The following is a 17,064-nucleotide window of genomic DNA, read 5'->3' as shown; positions in this document are numbered from 1 at the left end:
TTTTCAAGGAGAAATGTCAGACTGATACACGGTCGATTCTACGATCGACCGTGTGGTTGGCCGTGTGTGATCTGACAGAAATATGAGTTAATTAATCAGCTCAATTTAAACAGATGTTATCCAAGGAATATTCAAATAGTCATACATTTAATTATTACAAAACAAGTTATTCAACCAACATTATAGTAAATTTATCTCCTCTTACTTCCTTCACCTTCTACTTCTCACATCGCTACTACTTCGACATGAGAAGGCCTTTTTCGCTTTCTTCAGTAGCAATCGAATCTTGGATTGATACTTTTTTATCTTAGCTTGATTCAGGTAGATTCGTTCAGCTTTTGAATCACGATCCAAGCCGTAAAAAGGATCATTAGCTTCATCCGGAAACTGTTCTTCATCACTATCGGATATATCTTCCAAGTTGATTTGAGAGTTGGTCATGGCTTCATAGACCCTTTCAATCTCATCAGAGTCATCTTCACCATCCCACCCCATCATTGTTAATGTATGGCGATTAAATATTTGATTGGTTGGATTTATGCGAATGTCATCTGTTGCTCTTAATTTTTCGAATAGCTTTGTAAGAAGCATTCCATAAGGAAGAGCTCTTGTTAAGTCCTTTGGTACATCTGTCATGACTCGGAAAATTTCGACTAATTTTAAACCAAACTCTCGATACGATTTAATATTTTTGACACGATAAGAAAATTCTGTTAGGTTGCGTCTCAAAAATTTTGAACTGTTTCATATATTCAATTGACCTTCAACCATTCCTACGATTCACGAACAGATAATGGTAAATAGATTTGTGTGTATTTAAATATTTATGTATATATAAATATAATAATTGAAAATATATTTTTTAAATAGTATATGTTGTTGTTATTAAATAAAAATATGATATTATGATAATTATTATTTAAAACATATCTATATATAAATAAAGTATATTAAATATATATTTTGTGATTTCGAATCTATTTAGTAAACGACGATAACACTCAAATGTCATTCGATTGATATTAAACAAGTTAAATATGAATTTATATGATTTTAAAAATAAATGGTGATCCGAAAATAAGTTATATGAATTATAGCTTTCTTAAAAATATAATTAGAATCTATTTGATTAGTTTCAAAATTTAGTATTTTTACTTGGGATCGGGAGCTAATAATTAATTTAATTTTTATTTAATAATTTTTAAACAGTTAATGACCGATTTATTTTACCATAATGACTAAAATAATTAAAAAATATTAATGTAAAAATTTGGTATTTTTCCGAGTACTTTTAGCTGTTACTGATTAACAACGGACCACGATTTAATACTCCATGTAAAATCGTCGATAGAAAACACCAATCATGTTGGCTGCTAAACTGTTTCTAACACCATGATTATAATTGTAGGTTATTATATTATATTATTATTATATTATTATATATAAATATGAATATATAAATATATCCCTATATACACATGTGGATATATGTATAGATATATGTCGATAATATGAGAACAAATTTAGTGAGCTGGATCTCATTTTCTAACTTTTGATTTATTAATATATTAGTATCATTTTATTATATATAGACATATTATATATTTAGATGATGGGGGATAAGTAACTCAATTTATGTTTCTATTTTCCACTCTTAGATCGTCACCAGCTGGTCATCCCTTTTTCCCTGTTATGAATCAAAACTGTTCGCTACTACTCGTACCTTGTTGTTCCTGGTTTCGACCCATAACTAACTCAAAACACCATCACTACAACACCACCTTACACCGCCACTAGAAATCACCACCACCACCTCTCCCTCATTCTCTCCCTCTCATCTCTACAAATCAAAAACCACTCCCTATCATCACCATAACCACCATACACCACCATTCAAGAACATTGCTATTGCTTCCGTTTTAACCGCTGTAAACACAACCAACAACCACCATCACTTACTTATTCTTGCTGCTATACTTATGTCTTTCTGTTTTTATTCTTTTCTTTTTACTTCTCTCGCGATTGCCGCTGCTATGGAGTTTGGTTACGGTTGTAATCATTCAAAAACCACCATTACCATGAATAAACCACCACCGGTTATTAATCACCATCACCTATAATGTTACCACTATATTTTTTTCTTTCGAATACAGTTAACTGCTACTGCTATTATACTTATTTGTTTTAGTAAGCTAAACACAAAACCATCAAACCCTCATCACTATGACAGCCCATCTGCAGCTGCAGCTACCTAAGTCTCTATTCCGGTTGCTAATCCAAAACCACCACCACCGTAGTACATCACAACCATCACCCTTATGCCTGTTATTTGCAGCCGTAAACAAATCCCAAAATCACCATTAAACCACTTTCGAACACCAACAAAAGCCACCATCATCGAATCTTCTGTTGTACGCCTACTATTCTGTGATATTCGTTAATGGTGATGTACAGTAACAAAAACGATGATGGAGATTACGATAATCATGAGATGATTTGATGATGAAACAAAATTATGATGATGATGATGATGATATGACTAGATACAGGAACAAATGATGATGAGGGAAGCTTGAAGATGATGAACTGCTACAGCTTCTATTCGATCACCCTCTGGTGGAATGTCTTGATGGTAACCGAAATATCCACAGGAAATTCTTGTTGGACTAAATTTGGTTGTGGCCCAATAACAATCAAGCCCAAAATTTATTTATCAAGCCCAAGATTTATTTATTTGTCCATTGGTATACATATTTTTTTTTATTTTACTTACGTTATTATTTATTTATTATTATTATTATTATTATTATTATTATTATTATTATTATTATTATTATTATCCTTTTTGATTTTGGTTTTATGGTATTGATTATGATGGCGATAATACATAAATGATATGAGTGATGATGATTAAAATGATGGAACACGCGGAGCAACGGTTAAGTGTGTTTGCGGTTAGCGAGTGGTCTTGGGTTCGAGCCCTGCCTGAGACAATTTTTTTTTAAAAGCCATTTCTTTGAGGTAGTAATTTTACTCTATTTATTATTATTATTATAATTATAATTATAATTATAATTATAATAATTATTATTATTATTATTATTATTATTATTATTATTATTATTATTATTATTATTATTATTATTATTATTATTACTAACACATGATTTATTAGATTATCATTTATTATTATTATGATTATTATTACAATTATTAATTTTTGCAAACAGAAGATACTTATATAAAAATATATATTTGAATACTAATATTACATAATGGTATGTTTTAACTAATATAATATTATTTTGATATAACGTTAATTAAATCATATATCAAATAAGCATTATAATATATTATAAGTATTAATAAAATTATATATAAATATTAATCTCAATACATAACTAAATATATATAAACTTATTTGATTACTACTATATGTTTTAATATATATAACTGATATAGGTTCGTGAATTCGAGGCCAACCCTGCATTGTCAGTTTCGTCGTATGCATATTTTTACTACAAAATATCGTATTGTGAGTTTCATTTGCTCCCTTTTTAATTGCTCTTGCAATATATATTTTTGGGCTGAGAATACATGCGCTGCTTTTATAAATGCTTTACGAAATAGAGACAAGTGATTAAAAATGATATTCTGCGGATTGATGTGCTAGGTAATTTATTTATATGTTATAAGGGCATGTAAGCGCGAATCTTAAAGATAGATCTATCGGGCTTGACACCCCCATCCTGTAGGCTGCACTAGACATTAGAGCTAGTGGTCGGATGTTTAGTACTTCGAGGATTATTTATTAGCACCGGTGTACGTTTCCATCTTTGCGAAGATGATTTATTATATTATTGTTAAGGTTGGTTACTGAGGCCTCAACATAAGCAGAACGGTTTTATACACTTGCGAGTGTACATATATTTATAAATTGAAATCTTGTGGTCTATAAAAATTACCGAATATTATGGTTTTATAATAAACCTATGAACTCACCAACCTTTTGGTTGACACCTTTAAGCATGTTTATTCTCAGGTATGAAAGAAATCTTCCGCTGTGCATTTGCTCATTTTAAAGATATTACATGGAGTCGTTCATGGCATATTTAGGTCAGTACCTCGCAATGGGACCAAATGTTGATGACTTCGTCCAGGTGGATTAGGACGGGTCGTTAAAGTTGGTATCAGAGCGGTGGTCTTAGCGAACCAGGTCTTGCATTAGTGTGTCTAACTGATAGTTGTTAGGATGCATTAGTGAGTCCGGACTTCGACCTAGTAGTTGTTAGGATATATTAATAAGTCTGGACATGAACCTGGTCTGCATGTCAAAAGTTTTTCTTATCATTCTTTGTCGAAAAATATCTACCTATCATTTTCAGTCTCAACACGTTTTATTGCATTTAGTGCATCGATAGCGTATAGACAAAATTCGTATCTTAGCGTATCTGTTACTGTAGACTTTGTCTGACAGCTTCCATAGATTCCTCCGTAACTTATGGGATTTTAGTATTACATATGCATATATAAATTATGTATTGCAGGGAACTAATCTACATCCTATAATCTATTTCATATCGAAAATCTATTTCATATCGAAAATTCTTCATCTGATCGTACGAGATGGATCCCTCAACCAGTTCAAGTTCCTCGGATTCCGACAGCTATTTCGACATGGATATTCACCTAAGCTCCGAAAGCAGTGTAACCGGAATGGATCAACCACTTAGCCATCACCTATTTTGGATAAAATGGGGATGGGTTCGTAGTCGACTTAACCAATGGAGACAAAAAGAAGGCGATCCTTTCCACCCACCAACCTGCACTACTGAAATGTCCCGTTCATATTGATTATAAACGTTCCATATTAATTGATTTCGTCGCGAGGTTTTGACCTCTATATGAGACGTTTTTCAAAGACTGCATTCATTTTTAAAACAACCATAACCTTTATTTTATCGATAAAGGTTTAAAAAGCATTAAGTAGATTATCAAATAATGATAATCTAAAATATACCGTTTACACACGACCATTACATAATGGTTTACAATAAGAATATATTACATCAAAAATAAGTTTCTTGAATGCAGTTTTTACACAATATCATACAAGCATGCACTCCAAATCTTGTCCTTATTTTAGTATGCAACAGCGAAAGCTCTTAATAATCACCTGAGAATAAACATGCTTAAAATGTCAACAAAAATGTTGGTGAGTTATAGGTTTAACCTATATATTATCAAATCATAATAATAGACCACAAGAATTCATTTTTATAACATATCTCATATCAGGCATTTCGCAAACTGCATAGAGATAAAAATCATTCATATGTTGAACACCTGGCAACCGACGTTAACTTAATGCATAGAATATCCCCAAAACAGAACCTCTCGTCTGTATAATAATCTCAAAGTACTAAACCATCCATAACCTAAATGGGAGTTGTTAAGCCCAATAGATCTATCTTTAGGATTCGCGTCAATTAGGGGCCATTTCCCTAATTCTTAGGTTACCAGACTTGAAGGGCGATATTCGGTTTAATAATCTAACCATAGAATGTAGTTTTGCGTACTTGTGTCTATTTTGTAAAACATTTATAAAGCTGCATGTATTCTCATCCCAAAAAAATTAGATTGTAAAAGTGGGACTATAACTCACTTTCACTGATTTTTACTTTGCCGGAAGTAAGACTTGGCCACTGGTCGATTCACGAACCTATAACAAATATGTACATATATATCAAAGTATGATTTAAATATATTCACAACATTTTTTATTACGTTTTTATGATTTAAGTTTGTTAAGTTAGCGGTCCTCATTAGTAACCTACAACTAGTTGTCCACAGTTAGATGTACTGAAATAAATCAATATATATTATCTCGAATCAATCCACGACCCAGTGTATACAAGTCTCAGGCTAAATCACAACTCAAAGTATATATATTATTTTGGAATCAACTTCAACCCTGTATAGCTAACTCAAACATTACTACATATAGAGTGTCTATGGTTGTTCTGAAATATATATATAGATGGGTCGATATGATATGTCAAAACATGGTATACGTGTCTATGGTATCCCAAGATTACATAATATGTATAATACAATATAATTTAGTTAGGATATGTTTAGTCTAGATTTGTTACAAAATTTTCGTAGCTAAAACTAGCAAATTTATCCACTTTTGTTTTACCCGTCATTTCTTCGTTTCAAATTCGTTTTGAGTGATTCAAGTTGCTATGGTTTCATAATGAACTGAAATTTATGAAACTAAACAGAAAAAGTATAAGTTTATAGTCGGAAATACAGGTTACAAGTCATTTTTTAAAGAGGTAGTCATTTCCGTCGAAAGAACGACATCTTGATGACCATTTTGAAAAACATACTTCCACTTTGAGTTTAACCATGATTTTTGGATATAATTTCATGTTCATAAGAAAAATCATTTTCCCAGAAGAACAACTTTTAAATCAAAGTTTATCATAGTTTTTAATTATCAAACCCAAAACAGCCCGCGGTGTTACTACGACGGCGTATGTCCAGTTTTACAGTGTTCTTCGTGTTTCCAAGTTTTAAATCATTAAGTTAGCATATCATATAGATATATAACATGTGTTTAGTTGATTTTAAAAGTCAAGTTAGAAGGATTAACTTTATTTGCGAACAAGTTTAGAATAAACTAAACTATGTTCTAGTGATTACAAGTTTAAATCTTCGAATAAGATAGATTTATATGTATGAATCGAATGATGTTATGAACATCATTACTACCTTAAGTTTAGTAGGTAAACCTACTGGAAGTGACAAGAAATGATCTAGCTTCAAAAGATTCTTGGATGGCTTGAAAGTTTTTGAAGTAGAATCATGACACGAAAACAAGTTCAAGTAAGATTTCTGCTCGAATTAAGATTGTTATAGTTATAGAAATTGAATCAAAGTTTGAATATGAGTATTACCTTGAATTAGAGAGATAACCTACTGTAAGTAACAAAGGTTTCTTGATATTGGATGATTACTTGGAATGGATTAGAAAGCTTGGAAGTAATCTTGCAAACTTGAAAGTGTTCTTGATTTTATGAAACTAGAACTTATAAAATATATGAAGAACACTTAGAACTTGAAGATAGAACTTGAGAGAGATCAATTAGATGAAGAAAATTGAAGAATGAAAGTATTTGTAGGTGTTTTTGGTCGTTAGTATATGGATTAGATATAAAGGATGTGTAAGTTTGTTTTCATGTAAATAATTCATGAATGATTTATAATATTTTTTGTAATTTTGTGAGATATTTCATGCTAGTTGCCAAATGATGGTTCCCACATGTTTAATGACTCACATGGGCTGCTAAGGAGCTGATCATTGAAGTGTATATACCAATAGTATATACATCTAGAAGTTGTGTATTGTACGAGTACGAATACGGGTGCATACGAGTAGAATTGTTGATGAAAATAAATGAGGATGTAATTGTAAACATTTTTGTTAAGTAGAAGTACTTTGATATGTGTCTTGAAGTCTTTCAAAAGTGTACAAATACATCTTAATACACTACATGTATATACATTTTAACTGAGTCGTTAAGTCATCGTTAGTCGTTACATGTAAGTGTTGTTTTGAAACCTTTAAGTTAACGATCTTGTTAAATGTAATTAATTCATTGTTATTATACTTAAATGAGATGTTAAATTGTTATGTTAACATGATAACATGGTGTATGAATATATCTTAACATCATATATATATGTTAAAATACTATTACAACGATAATCGTTACATATATATATTGTTTTGAAATTCTTAAGTTAGTAGTCTTGTTTTACATATGTAGTTCATTGTTAATATACTTAATGATATATATAATTATCATTTTATCATGTTAAATATAGTGTAACAATATCTTAATATAATACATATGTATTTCGTAAGACGTTGTTATACGTACACACCTTGTCACTTCAGACAACGTCCAGTCTCCTTCGACGTTCGAGCAAGCAACACGTACATGCTTCGTACACTTAATACACGCATCGTACACCATAAATACATTATGTACAATAAATATTTGGGTCTTACATGTGTGGACCATACCTTGACAAGTTTGTCATTGTTTTCATCGATGACATACTTATTTACTCAAAGAATGATCAAGAACACGAAGAACAATTGAGAAAAGTGCTAGAGTTGTTGAGGAAAGAAAAACTGTACGCTAAATTTTCAAAGTGTGCATTTTGATTGGAAGAAGTTCAATTCCTCGGTCACATAGTGAACAAAGAAGGTATTCAGGTGGATCCGGCAAAGATTGAAACCGTTGAAAAGTGGGAAACCCCCAAAACTCCGAAGCATATACGCCAATTTTTAGGACTGGCTGGTTACTACAGAAGATTCATCCAAGATTTTTCTAAAATAGGAAAACACTTGACTGCATTAACGCACAAAGGGAAGAAGTTTGAATGGAAGGATGCGCAGGAGAAAGCGTTTCAATTGTTGAAGGAAAAGTTAACTACGGCACCTATATTGTCATTGCCTGAAGGGAATGATGATTTTGTGATATATTGTGACGCCTCAAAGCAAAGTCTCGGTTGTGTATTAATGCAACGAACGAAAGTAATTGCTTATGCATCTAGACAATTGAAGATTCACGAGCAGAATTATACGACGCATGATTTGAAATTAGGCGCGGTTGTTTTTGCATTAAAGACTTGGAGGCACTACTTATATGGGGTCAAAAGTATTATATATACCGATCACAAAAGTCTCCAACACATATTTAATCAGAAACAACTAAACATGAGGCAGCGTAGGTGGATTGAGTTATTGAATGATTACGATTTCGAGATTCGTTACCATCCGGGGAAGGCGAATGTGGTAGCAGACGCTTTGAGTAGAAAGGACAGAGAACCTATGCGGGTAAAAGCTATGAATATAATTATTCGTACTAACCTTACTACTCAAATAAAGGAGACGCAGCATGGTGTCGTAAAAGAAGGGAATTTGAAGAATGAAATACCCAAAGGATCGGAGAAACACCTTAATATTCGAGAAGACGGAACCCGGTATAGAGCTGAAAGAATTTGGGTACCAAAGTTTGGAGATGTGAGAAAAATGATACTTGGGGAAGCACATAAAACCAGATACTCAATACATCTCGGAGCGGGAAAGATGTACAAGGACCTCAAGAAACATTTTTGGTGGCCGGGTATGAAAGCCGATATTGCGAGATATGTAGGAGAATGTTTGACGTGTTCTAAGGTCAAAGCTGAACATCAGAAACCATCAGGTGTACTTCAACAACCTGAAATCTCAGAATGAAAATGGGAAAACATTACCATGGATTTCATTACTAAATTGCCAAGAACTGCAAGTGGTTATGATACTATTTGGGTAATAGTCTATCGTCTTACCAAATCAGCACACTTTCTGCCAATGAGAGAAGATGATAAAATGGAGAAGTTGGCGCGATTATATTTAAAGGAAGTTGTCTCCACACATGGAATACCAATCTCTATTATCTCTGATAGGGATGGCAGATTTGTTTCAAGGTTTTGGCAGACACTGCAACAAGCATTGGGGACTCGTCTAGATATGAGTACTGCTTATCATCCACAAACTGATGGGCAAAGTGAAAGGACGATACAGACCCTTGAAGACATGCTACGAGCATGTGTTATCGATTTCGGAAACAGTTGGGATCGACACCTACCGTTAGCAGAATTTTCCTACAACAAGAGTTACCATTCGAGTATTGAGATGGCGCCGTTTGAAGCACTTTATGGTAGAAAGTGCAGGTCTCCGATTTGTTGGAGTGAAGTGGGGGATAGACAGATTACGGGTCCGGAGATAATACAAGAAACTACCGAGAAAATCATCCAAATTCAACAACGATTGAAAACCGCCCATAGTCGACAAAAGAGCTACGCGGACAGTAAAAGAAAAGATATAGAATTTGAGATTAGAGAGATGGTCATGCTTAAGGTTTCACCTTGGAAAGGCGTTGTTCGATTTGGTAAACGGAGGAAACTAAATCCAAGGTACATTGGACCATTCAAGATTATAGATCGTGTCGGACCAGTAGCTTACCAACTTGAGTTACCTCAGCAACTCGCGGCTGTACATAACACTTTCCACGTCTCGAATTTGAAGAAATGTTTTGCTAAAGAAGATCTCACTATTCCATTAGACGAAATTCAAATCAACGAAAGACTTCAATTTAATGAAGAACCCGTCGAAATAATGAATCGTGAGGTTAAAAGACTTGAGCAAAACAAGATACCAATTGTTAAGGTTCGATGGAATGCTCGTAGAGGACCCGAGTTCACCTGGGAGCGTGAAGATCAGATGAAGAAGAAATACCCACACCTATTTCCAGAAGATTCGTCAACACCTTCTACAGCTTAAAATTTCGGGACGAAATTTATTTAACGGGTAGGTACTGTAGTGACCCGAAGTTTTCTATGTTTATATATATTAGATGAAATTGATATTTACATGATTAAATGTTTCCAACATGTTAAGCAATCAAACTTGTTAAGACTTGATTATTTGAAATCAGTGTCATGTAGACAATTGACCACCCAAGTTGACCGGCGATTCACGAACGTTAAAACTTGTAAAAATTATATGGCCTTTATATAATTTCATTCATTCTATTCTCTATAATTACTGTTTATGTGCTCTAGGTATTTTGAACAAATGGCCGAAAGGCAATTTTTTGAGTTAACACGAGAAACTGGCCAACACTCGTTATCTATTCTATGGTGATGGTGATTATTTGAACTGTTGACTGTTATATAATATTAGAAGACATTAACGAATATTTTGACCCTATAGAAAAATTACTGGAAAGGATCTAAACTTTACCATCTTGAACCGATCCATAGTTCCTGACATAATCCCCCTTGTGGAATCCATCCCGTTGCCCTGTTACATAATGACCATAAGAGTACAATCAAATGCACAAAACTGGTATATAACGTAAACAACAGTTTATATAGAAATGAAATATGTATGGTAGCTTACCATTTTGTCCAGCATTCGATTATGACTCTGCACCTCCTCATGTATGTCACCAGTCAACTGTCAATGTCAATTATCAATTAATTTTCCTTAAATTATCAGAGTAGATTGGCATCCAACATTTGTTTGTGTTTTACATTCCTGTTGTATTATTGGTCTTACATGTTTAATCCTGTATCCATAAGTTCAGTGTTTCTCTACATGAGGATCGATAGACAACCAGAAGAAATTGTTGCAAACATAATATACTAGACCTAACTGATTACATTGTAACTGGGTAAATTACTTTTTATCACTTAAAATCATGGTACTAAGTAACTAAGCTACTGATACAGATTCACTTACTTGCAGAACTAGCAAGTCACCTTTTCCCTAGAAAAAAATAATTAAATTGAAAAACTTACTCTAATTAGAAAAACAACTCTGTCTTGCAAGCTATTTATAGATTTTTCATTTTCGAGCTCATCAATATCACGAGGATATGAAGAAGAAGCCCTGAGACCACCCTCCTCAATGCCATCAAGGTTATCAAATAGAGAGTTTCTTAATGCACGATTGTCCCTGGATTATACATATATACATAAACCATAAAGAAGAGCTAAAAATGGCGTGAAGTACCTTAAACCTTCAGTCAACATATAACTTAAATCACCACTACTGCACACTCATCAGAAATAGTAAAAGAAGCTTAATATCACCCATGAACCGAAGGCTCACAGTTATTACATAATCATCAATTCGTCTTTTGTTTTTTTTTTTTTTTTTTTTTTTTTTTTTTTTGTAAAGCAGTTCAGCACCACACTCATAGCCTTCTCCAATAATATCAGTTACTCGGTTGTTTTCCTTAAAATTAGGCAACATAAATGATCTTAAAGGTGCAATTAACATTCAACAACCAAGTTCTCCGATTCCACTACTCAAACAACACACAAAAAAACGCAAATAAATAACTTTTGCGAAGCATCTACGTATATCGATTTAACAACTTCGTTTTATTACAACTACATCAGCATTGTTGGAGTCATTTATTTCAAAATTAGGTTAACATTTTATCATTAATTCTCCACAAACAAACAATCAAATTCAGATAAAAGTTACATACATTGCAAATAACTAACAGACTACGATTAAGTGATAAGCGAATTACGAATTATAGAGATTAAATTAGAGTTAGGACCTTCGATAGCTCATTTGTATCCGATTCACCGAGAACTTTGCGTAGAATGTTCGGAGAAATAATAATAAATGAACTCCTGTGACTGAATGTTAGTTTATTTGATTAGATCCAGCAACTTTCAGTTTTGACGTGTGAACATCAAACGGAATAGTTACAGGAAAATTTTGAGGGTTTTTGCTCCCCTTCACGTTCAGGTTATTTAATTTAATTTATTTTATTTTATTTTATAGTTCTAAAAAAAATACATTAATTGATTAATCATAAATAAATATAAATAAATAAATAAATTATATTTATATACGGAGTAAAAAAACTTACAATAAAATAAAGAAAAAATTACGCCCTGGTCACTCATTTTGTCAAATATTTCACATTAGCCACTAATGTTTATTTTAAACGCGGTTGATCACTCAACTATGTCTATGATTTCGTGGTTGGTCAATTGGTCCGATAAATGTTAAACTATTCCTTTAAAGTTGATCACGTGTCTTGCACATGAGGGTATTATATACATATATTCATTTGGAAAACACAAAAGGACAAAAAAAATGGCACTATTCATTTGAATTTTTTTTTGCAATTTTGTCACCTTACCCCCCATTTTTTACATCATGTTAAATTTCACCCCTTTTGACTACCTTTTTAATTTTGACCAAACCTCTAATTTTAATTGATATATATTAAACAAACTATAAATTTATCATAATGAATATGTAGATCAGTTAGTCAGGATGTTTGTTGAAATCTAAAGGGACGCAGGTTCGAACCTTGAAGTTCCTTTTTTTTTTCAGGCTAGCGATTTTGGACCCAACGAAGCGGGCCGACCCGAATACTTGTTATGATCATTTCAGTATTCTTTTTCAATTTAACTAATCTTCTTCTCACTATTCTTTACAAATTTGTATGAGGTTGTATATATACTATACATCCAACATTTACAAATACATATGTTAATTTGGTTCTTCACCAAACCCAAATCTAAACGAAAAAACGCCTAATAAATTCTTTAACAAACACATATCTCATAATTAAGTCATTTTGTGTTTAGAGAGGGACTCGCTATTTAAACCCACGGCCAAAACGCACGGATCTGCAAACGCCTTTGATCTCGCCGGATATAAGTGGATCTCGAAAACGGAGCTACGGTCAAAAAGTTATGGCCAAAACAAGTTACTGAAAACTGACCTGAAGGTTGGAGCTGCGCTCCACCTTATGGAGCGGCGCTCCGAATGCGTCTGATGCAATTTTCAGCATCTTTAAAGTGTTTAAATGAGGGGTACTTGGTCTTTTCACTTGGGGTCAGTTTGGGGTCATCAAAATTGATCCATTGATCATTCTTATCCTCATTTCACCCACACAAACACTTTCATCAAACCCTAGAGGGAGAAACCCAGTTTAGTGAGAGAGAGAGCTCCAATTGGAAAAGAAGAAGAGTGTTTCGGGTCAAATCTCAAGTATTAAAGTTGTTCATCTCGTCAACGGCATCATTTTGGCGGTATGGGTAAGTTCAAACTCCGAATTTCATTTGTTAGATTTGATATTCAAGTTAGGGTTTGAGATTGCTAGTTGTAAAACTCATTTAGTTGATGAAGAGGGTTTATGGAAACTTGCTATTTTGATATTTGGCGGATTTTTTGTTGGTTAATGATTTAACCATGTTTAAGACTTGTAAATGGTGTATAATCACTAGTATTAGTGATTATTGATGTTTTGGAGACCATTAGGGTTCTTGTGGTTGACTAATTTTGACTAGAGTCAAAATTAGGGTTTGTTGATGATTATGACCCAATTGTCGATTTAATAAGGTTTATAAACTTAAAATGGATTAAGTTGAAGTATAAAACCAAGTTAAATATGTTTTGGTGTCAAAACTTGCTAATGGCGCGATGTTGACTCCTTATAGGTCAAAATTAGGGTTTAAGTGTCATTTTGGGTAAGATAGGTGTTTAACACCTATGATTGGGTTTAATTGGCGTATTAGGACCATTCTCACTTGTGTTAGTGATTATTGGTTAATTTTGGGCGCGGTTTGTACTTGGAAGTGCATTTGGGTCGAAATTGCACTAAGTGTCAATTGGGTTGGTTTGTAAGTCAACCCTAATTGTGTTACTTGTTATGTGATAAATGGAATAGGTACATTCCATCGGCGATTGCGGATTTTGGTTTAGCATCCATCAAGACTTCAAGGTGAGTGTTAATATCCTATGTGCATATATATGTGTAGGATGGGTGCGGGTCGGGTGAAGTGGTTCTCGGTTATAGATCTCACTTCACATATAGGTGGATATGATGGACTTGTGTAATAGGTCCAATTGGCACGGTTGTGCGTTTTGGTTGACCACCTTTGGCGAGGTGCACTTTTTGTGTGTACGTTATCACACGTGTTTGTGATGTGCAGTATATAACCCCAATGGCGAAGGGTTGATATTGTTGTGATGTGGATAACCCCGATGTGGTGGATTTTATAATCCCGTGACCGTGGGTTTTGAGTTGGAGAAGTGGATCACGTGTGGATGCGGATTCACGATGACGCGTGTAGTTCGGTCATCTTATCGGAAGTGAGTCTCGTGTAGTTCGGATTCATGATGATGCGTGTAGTTCGGTCATCTTATTGAGGTAGTAATCTCGTGTGGTTTTGGATTACTAAGGCTCGTGTAGTTCGGCCAACCTCGATGTTGTCTTGTTGAAGATAGTAATCTCGTGTGGTTTCGGATTACTAAGGCTCGTGTAGTTCGGCCAATCTTCATTGTGGTGTTTGGTATTCGGTAATGGGTTAAGGGGTTAACCTTATTCGTTTATATATTGTTATATATATATTGTTGTATTGTCGTGATGTAGCTAACCCTCCGGGTATAGCTTCTTGGCGTTGTTCACATCGTCGTTGGTGAACTTATGTTTGTTGATGCATATTTAGCTTATTGCTTAGTGATCGTACGGTATGCTTAGATTAGCTTGCCTTTATGTTTGGATGCTCCGGTATGCGGTATTTGTTTATTTATATGGCGTGTCTATTTTATGCATATATATGTATGTAGTATATTTTCACTCACTAAGCGTTAGCTTACCCTCTCGTTGTTTACATTTTTATAGATTTGCTTGGATGAGGTGGCTCGGGTAAGCGTGGGAACTAGTGGCTCGCGTAGTTGTTTTAGAAGGCTTGCTTTTGGATTAATTAGGATTGGGTAGCGTATCCCCAATCGTCATGCTCGGCTTTTATTTTGTGTTTAAAATTGTAGGGTCGAAACTTGTATTTTGTACTCAAAGGGTAATTTGGGTCGATGTAGGCCCCGCCTCGTTAAACTTATTTTATGAATAGAACGTGTTAGTTTTTCATATATGAATATGTTGTGAAAAGCGTTTTTGTCTAAATACGTCGGGAAGTGGTCAAACATTTTCGCATTTGGGACTTTTTGGACAGCGGGCTGCCAGGCCCCTTTTGCGCGCAGCGCAAGGGGATGGCGCGCCGCGCCATTTACTTCACAAAGAAATTTTTTTTATTGATACTTCCGCATGATCGTTTATATATCGGGTTGGGTTGTTACAAGTGGTATCAGAGCATGGTCTAAGGGAGTTAGGTGACTTGAGATAGGTGCCTAGACTTAGACTTTTGTGTGTGCTTAATTTTGTGCGGGACTTGTAGGATTACGGGTCGGAATGGGTTATAGTTAGTGCCTTGTTTCTAGGAAGACTAACGTTTATATTAATATGTGGATATTATTAATATGTGATTGCGTTGTTTTTTGTTTATGTTTGCGTTTGCATATATCATCGAGCGAGGCGATCGTTGTACTAACGAGCCGATACGGCGTATATGCGTAATAAGGACTTGCAAACCTTATTACGGGTGCAAATCGTGTCTAGCAAGTGACGTACGACGAGTGTTTAGCAAGATGGGGCGGTGTTGTGTGTGTGGTTTTATACGTTCGTGATCTAATCGCTTTTGCATTCCTTAGAATGGCGACGGGAAACGGGATCGAGACGAACGACGTGGAGTTTAACGCTAGAGTTGCGGCCGCCGTTGCGGAGCAAGTGGGTTCGTTACGAGAAGAAATGGATAGGAAGTATTCCGAATTTCGGGGTAGTAGTGGAATGGAGCGTTGTCTTAAGAGCTTCATGAGGACTAAACTCCCAATGTATGACGGGAAACCGGATCCTTTGGTAAGCACAACTTGGATCTCGGAGGTCGAAGAGTGTTTTCGTACTATTGAATGCTGTAACAACCCTCACTTTTCGACTTCTAAATTTACTGAATTAACCCTAGGGTTATCTGCCTGACTATATGTATTAAGGGTTGTTATATACAATTAAATATTGACCGAATAGTAATTTTTAGTCAACAATGTACGCTTAAATAAATAATATATTATTAATTTATATAATTTGACATAATTTAACTAAGTATATAAACTTTGTATCACTTTTATTATTTAATTAATGTATTATATATTTAACTATATAATAAATCCAATTATATATAAATGTAATAATATTTACAAACTTACTAAAACTATAGTTTAATAATTAAAATCATAATTATTATTAAAAATACAAAATACCGAATTATTTATTATTTTTATGCAAAATTTGTATTTATTAATTAAATAAAAAAAATATTGACAAATATTCTTGGAAAAACGCTAAATCAATTTGTTTATTTATATAAAAAAAATCCTTAAAATAAATGAATTTTAAAAAAAATAAAAAAATAAAATACTTTTTAATTAAAAAATTATAATGGAAAAACTACTTTTATTATTTTATAATGTGCATTATCCCATGACCTAACATTTAATACTTTTGAATTTTAAAATCCCATTAAAAATTAAAATATTTCTTTTTCTTTTAATTATTTTATTCTTTTTAC

The 17,064-nt window shown here is 33.5% G+C and overlaps 1 protein-coding gene across 1 annotated transcript; it reads right to left on the bottom strand.

The window, feature by feature from the left end:
- Nucleotides 1–2,251: 2,251 nt before the first annotated feature.
- Nucleotides 2,252–12,214, bottom strand: LOC139842218 (bet1-like SNARE 1-1). The gene is made up of 5 exons (XM_071832388.1): nucleotides 12,201–12,214; nucleotides 11,428–11,584; nucleotides 11,027–11,083; nucleotides 10,868–10,927; nucleotides 2,252–2,425 (listed from the first exon to the last, which is right to left on the bottom strand). The coding sequence occupies exons 1-5, from the start codon at nucleotides 12,212–12,214 to the stop codon at nucleotides 2,252–2,254; spliced, it is 462 nt and encodes a 153-aa protein (XP_071688489.1).
- Nucleotides 12,215–17,064: the final 4,850 nt, after the last annotated feature.

Source organism: Rutidosis leptorrhynchoides, chromosome 4 (genome assembly GCF_046630445.1).
Source record: "Rutidosis leptorrhynchoides isolate AG116_Rl617_1_P2 chromosome 4, CSIRO_AGI_Rlap_v1, whole genome shotgun sequence".
NCBI lineage: Eukaryota > Viridiplantae > Streptophyta > Magnoliopsida > Asterales > Asteraceae > Rutidosis > Rutidosis leptorrhynchoides.
The sequence above is the reverse complement of the archived record's forward strand: the minus strand, read 5'-3'. Positions and strand labels throughout refer to the sequence as shown.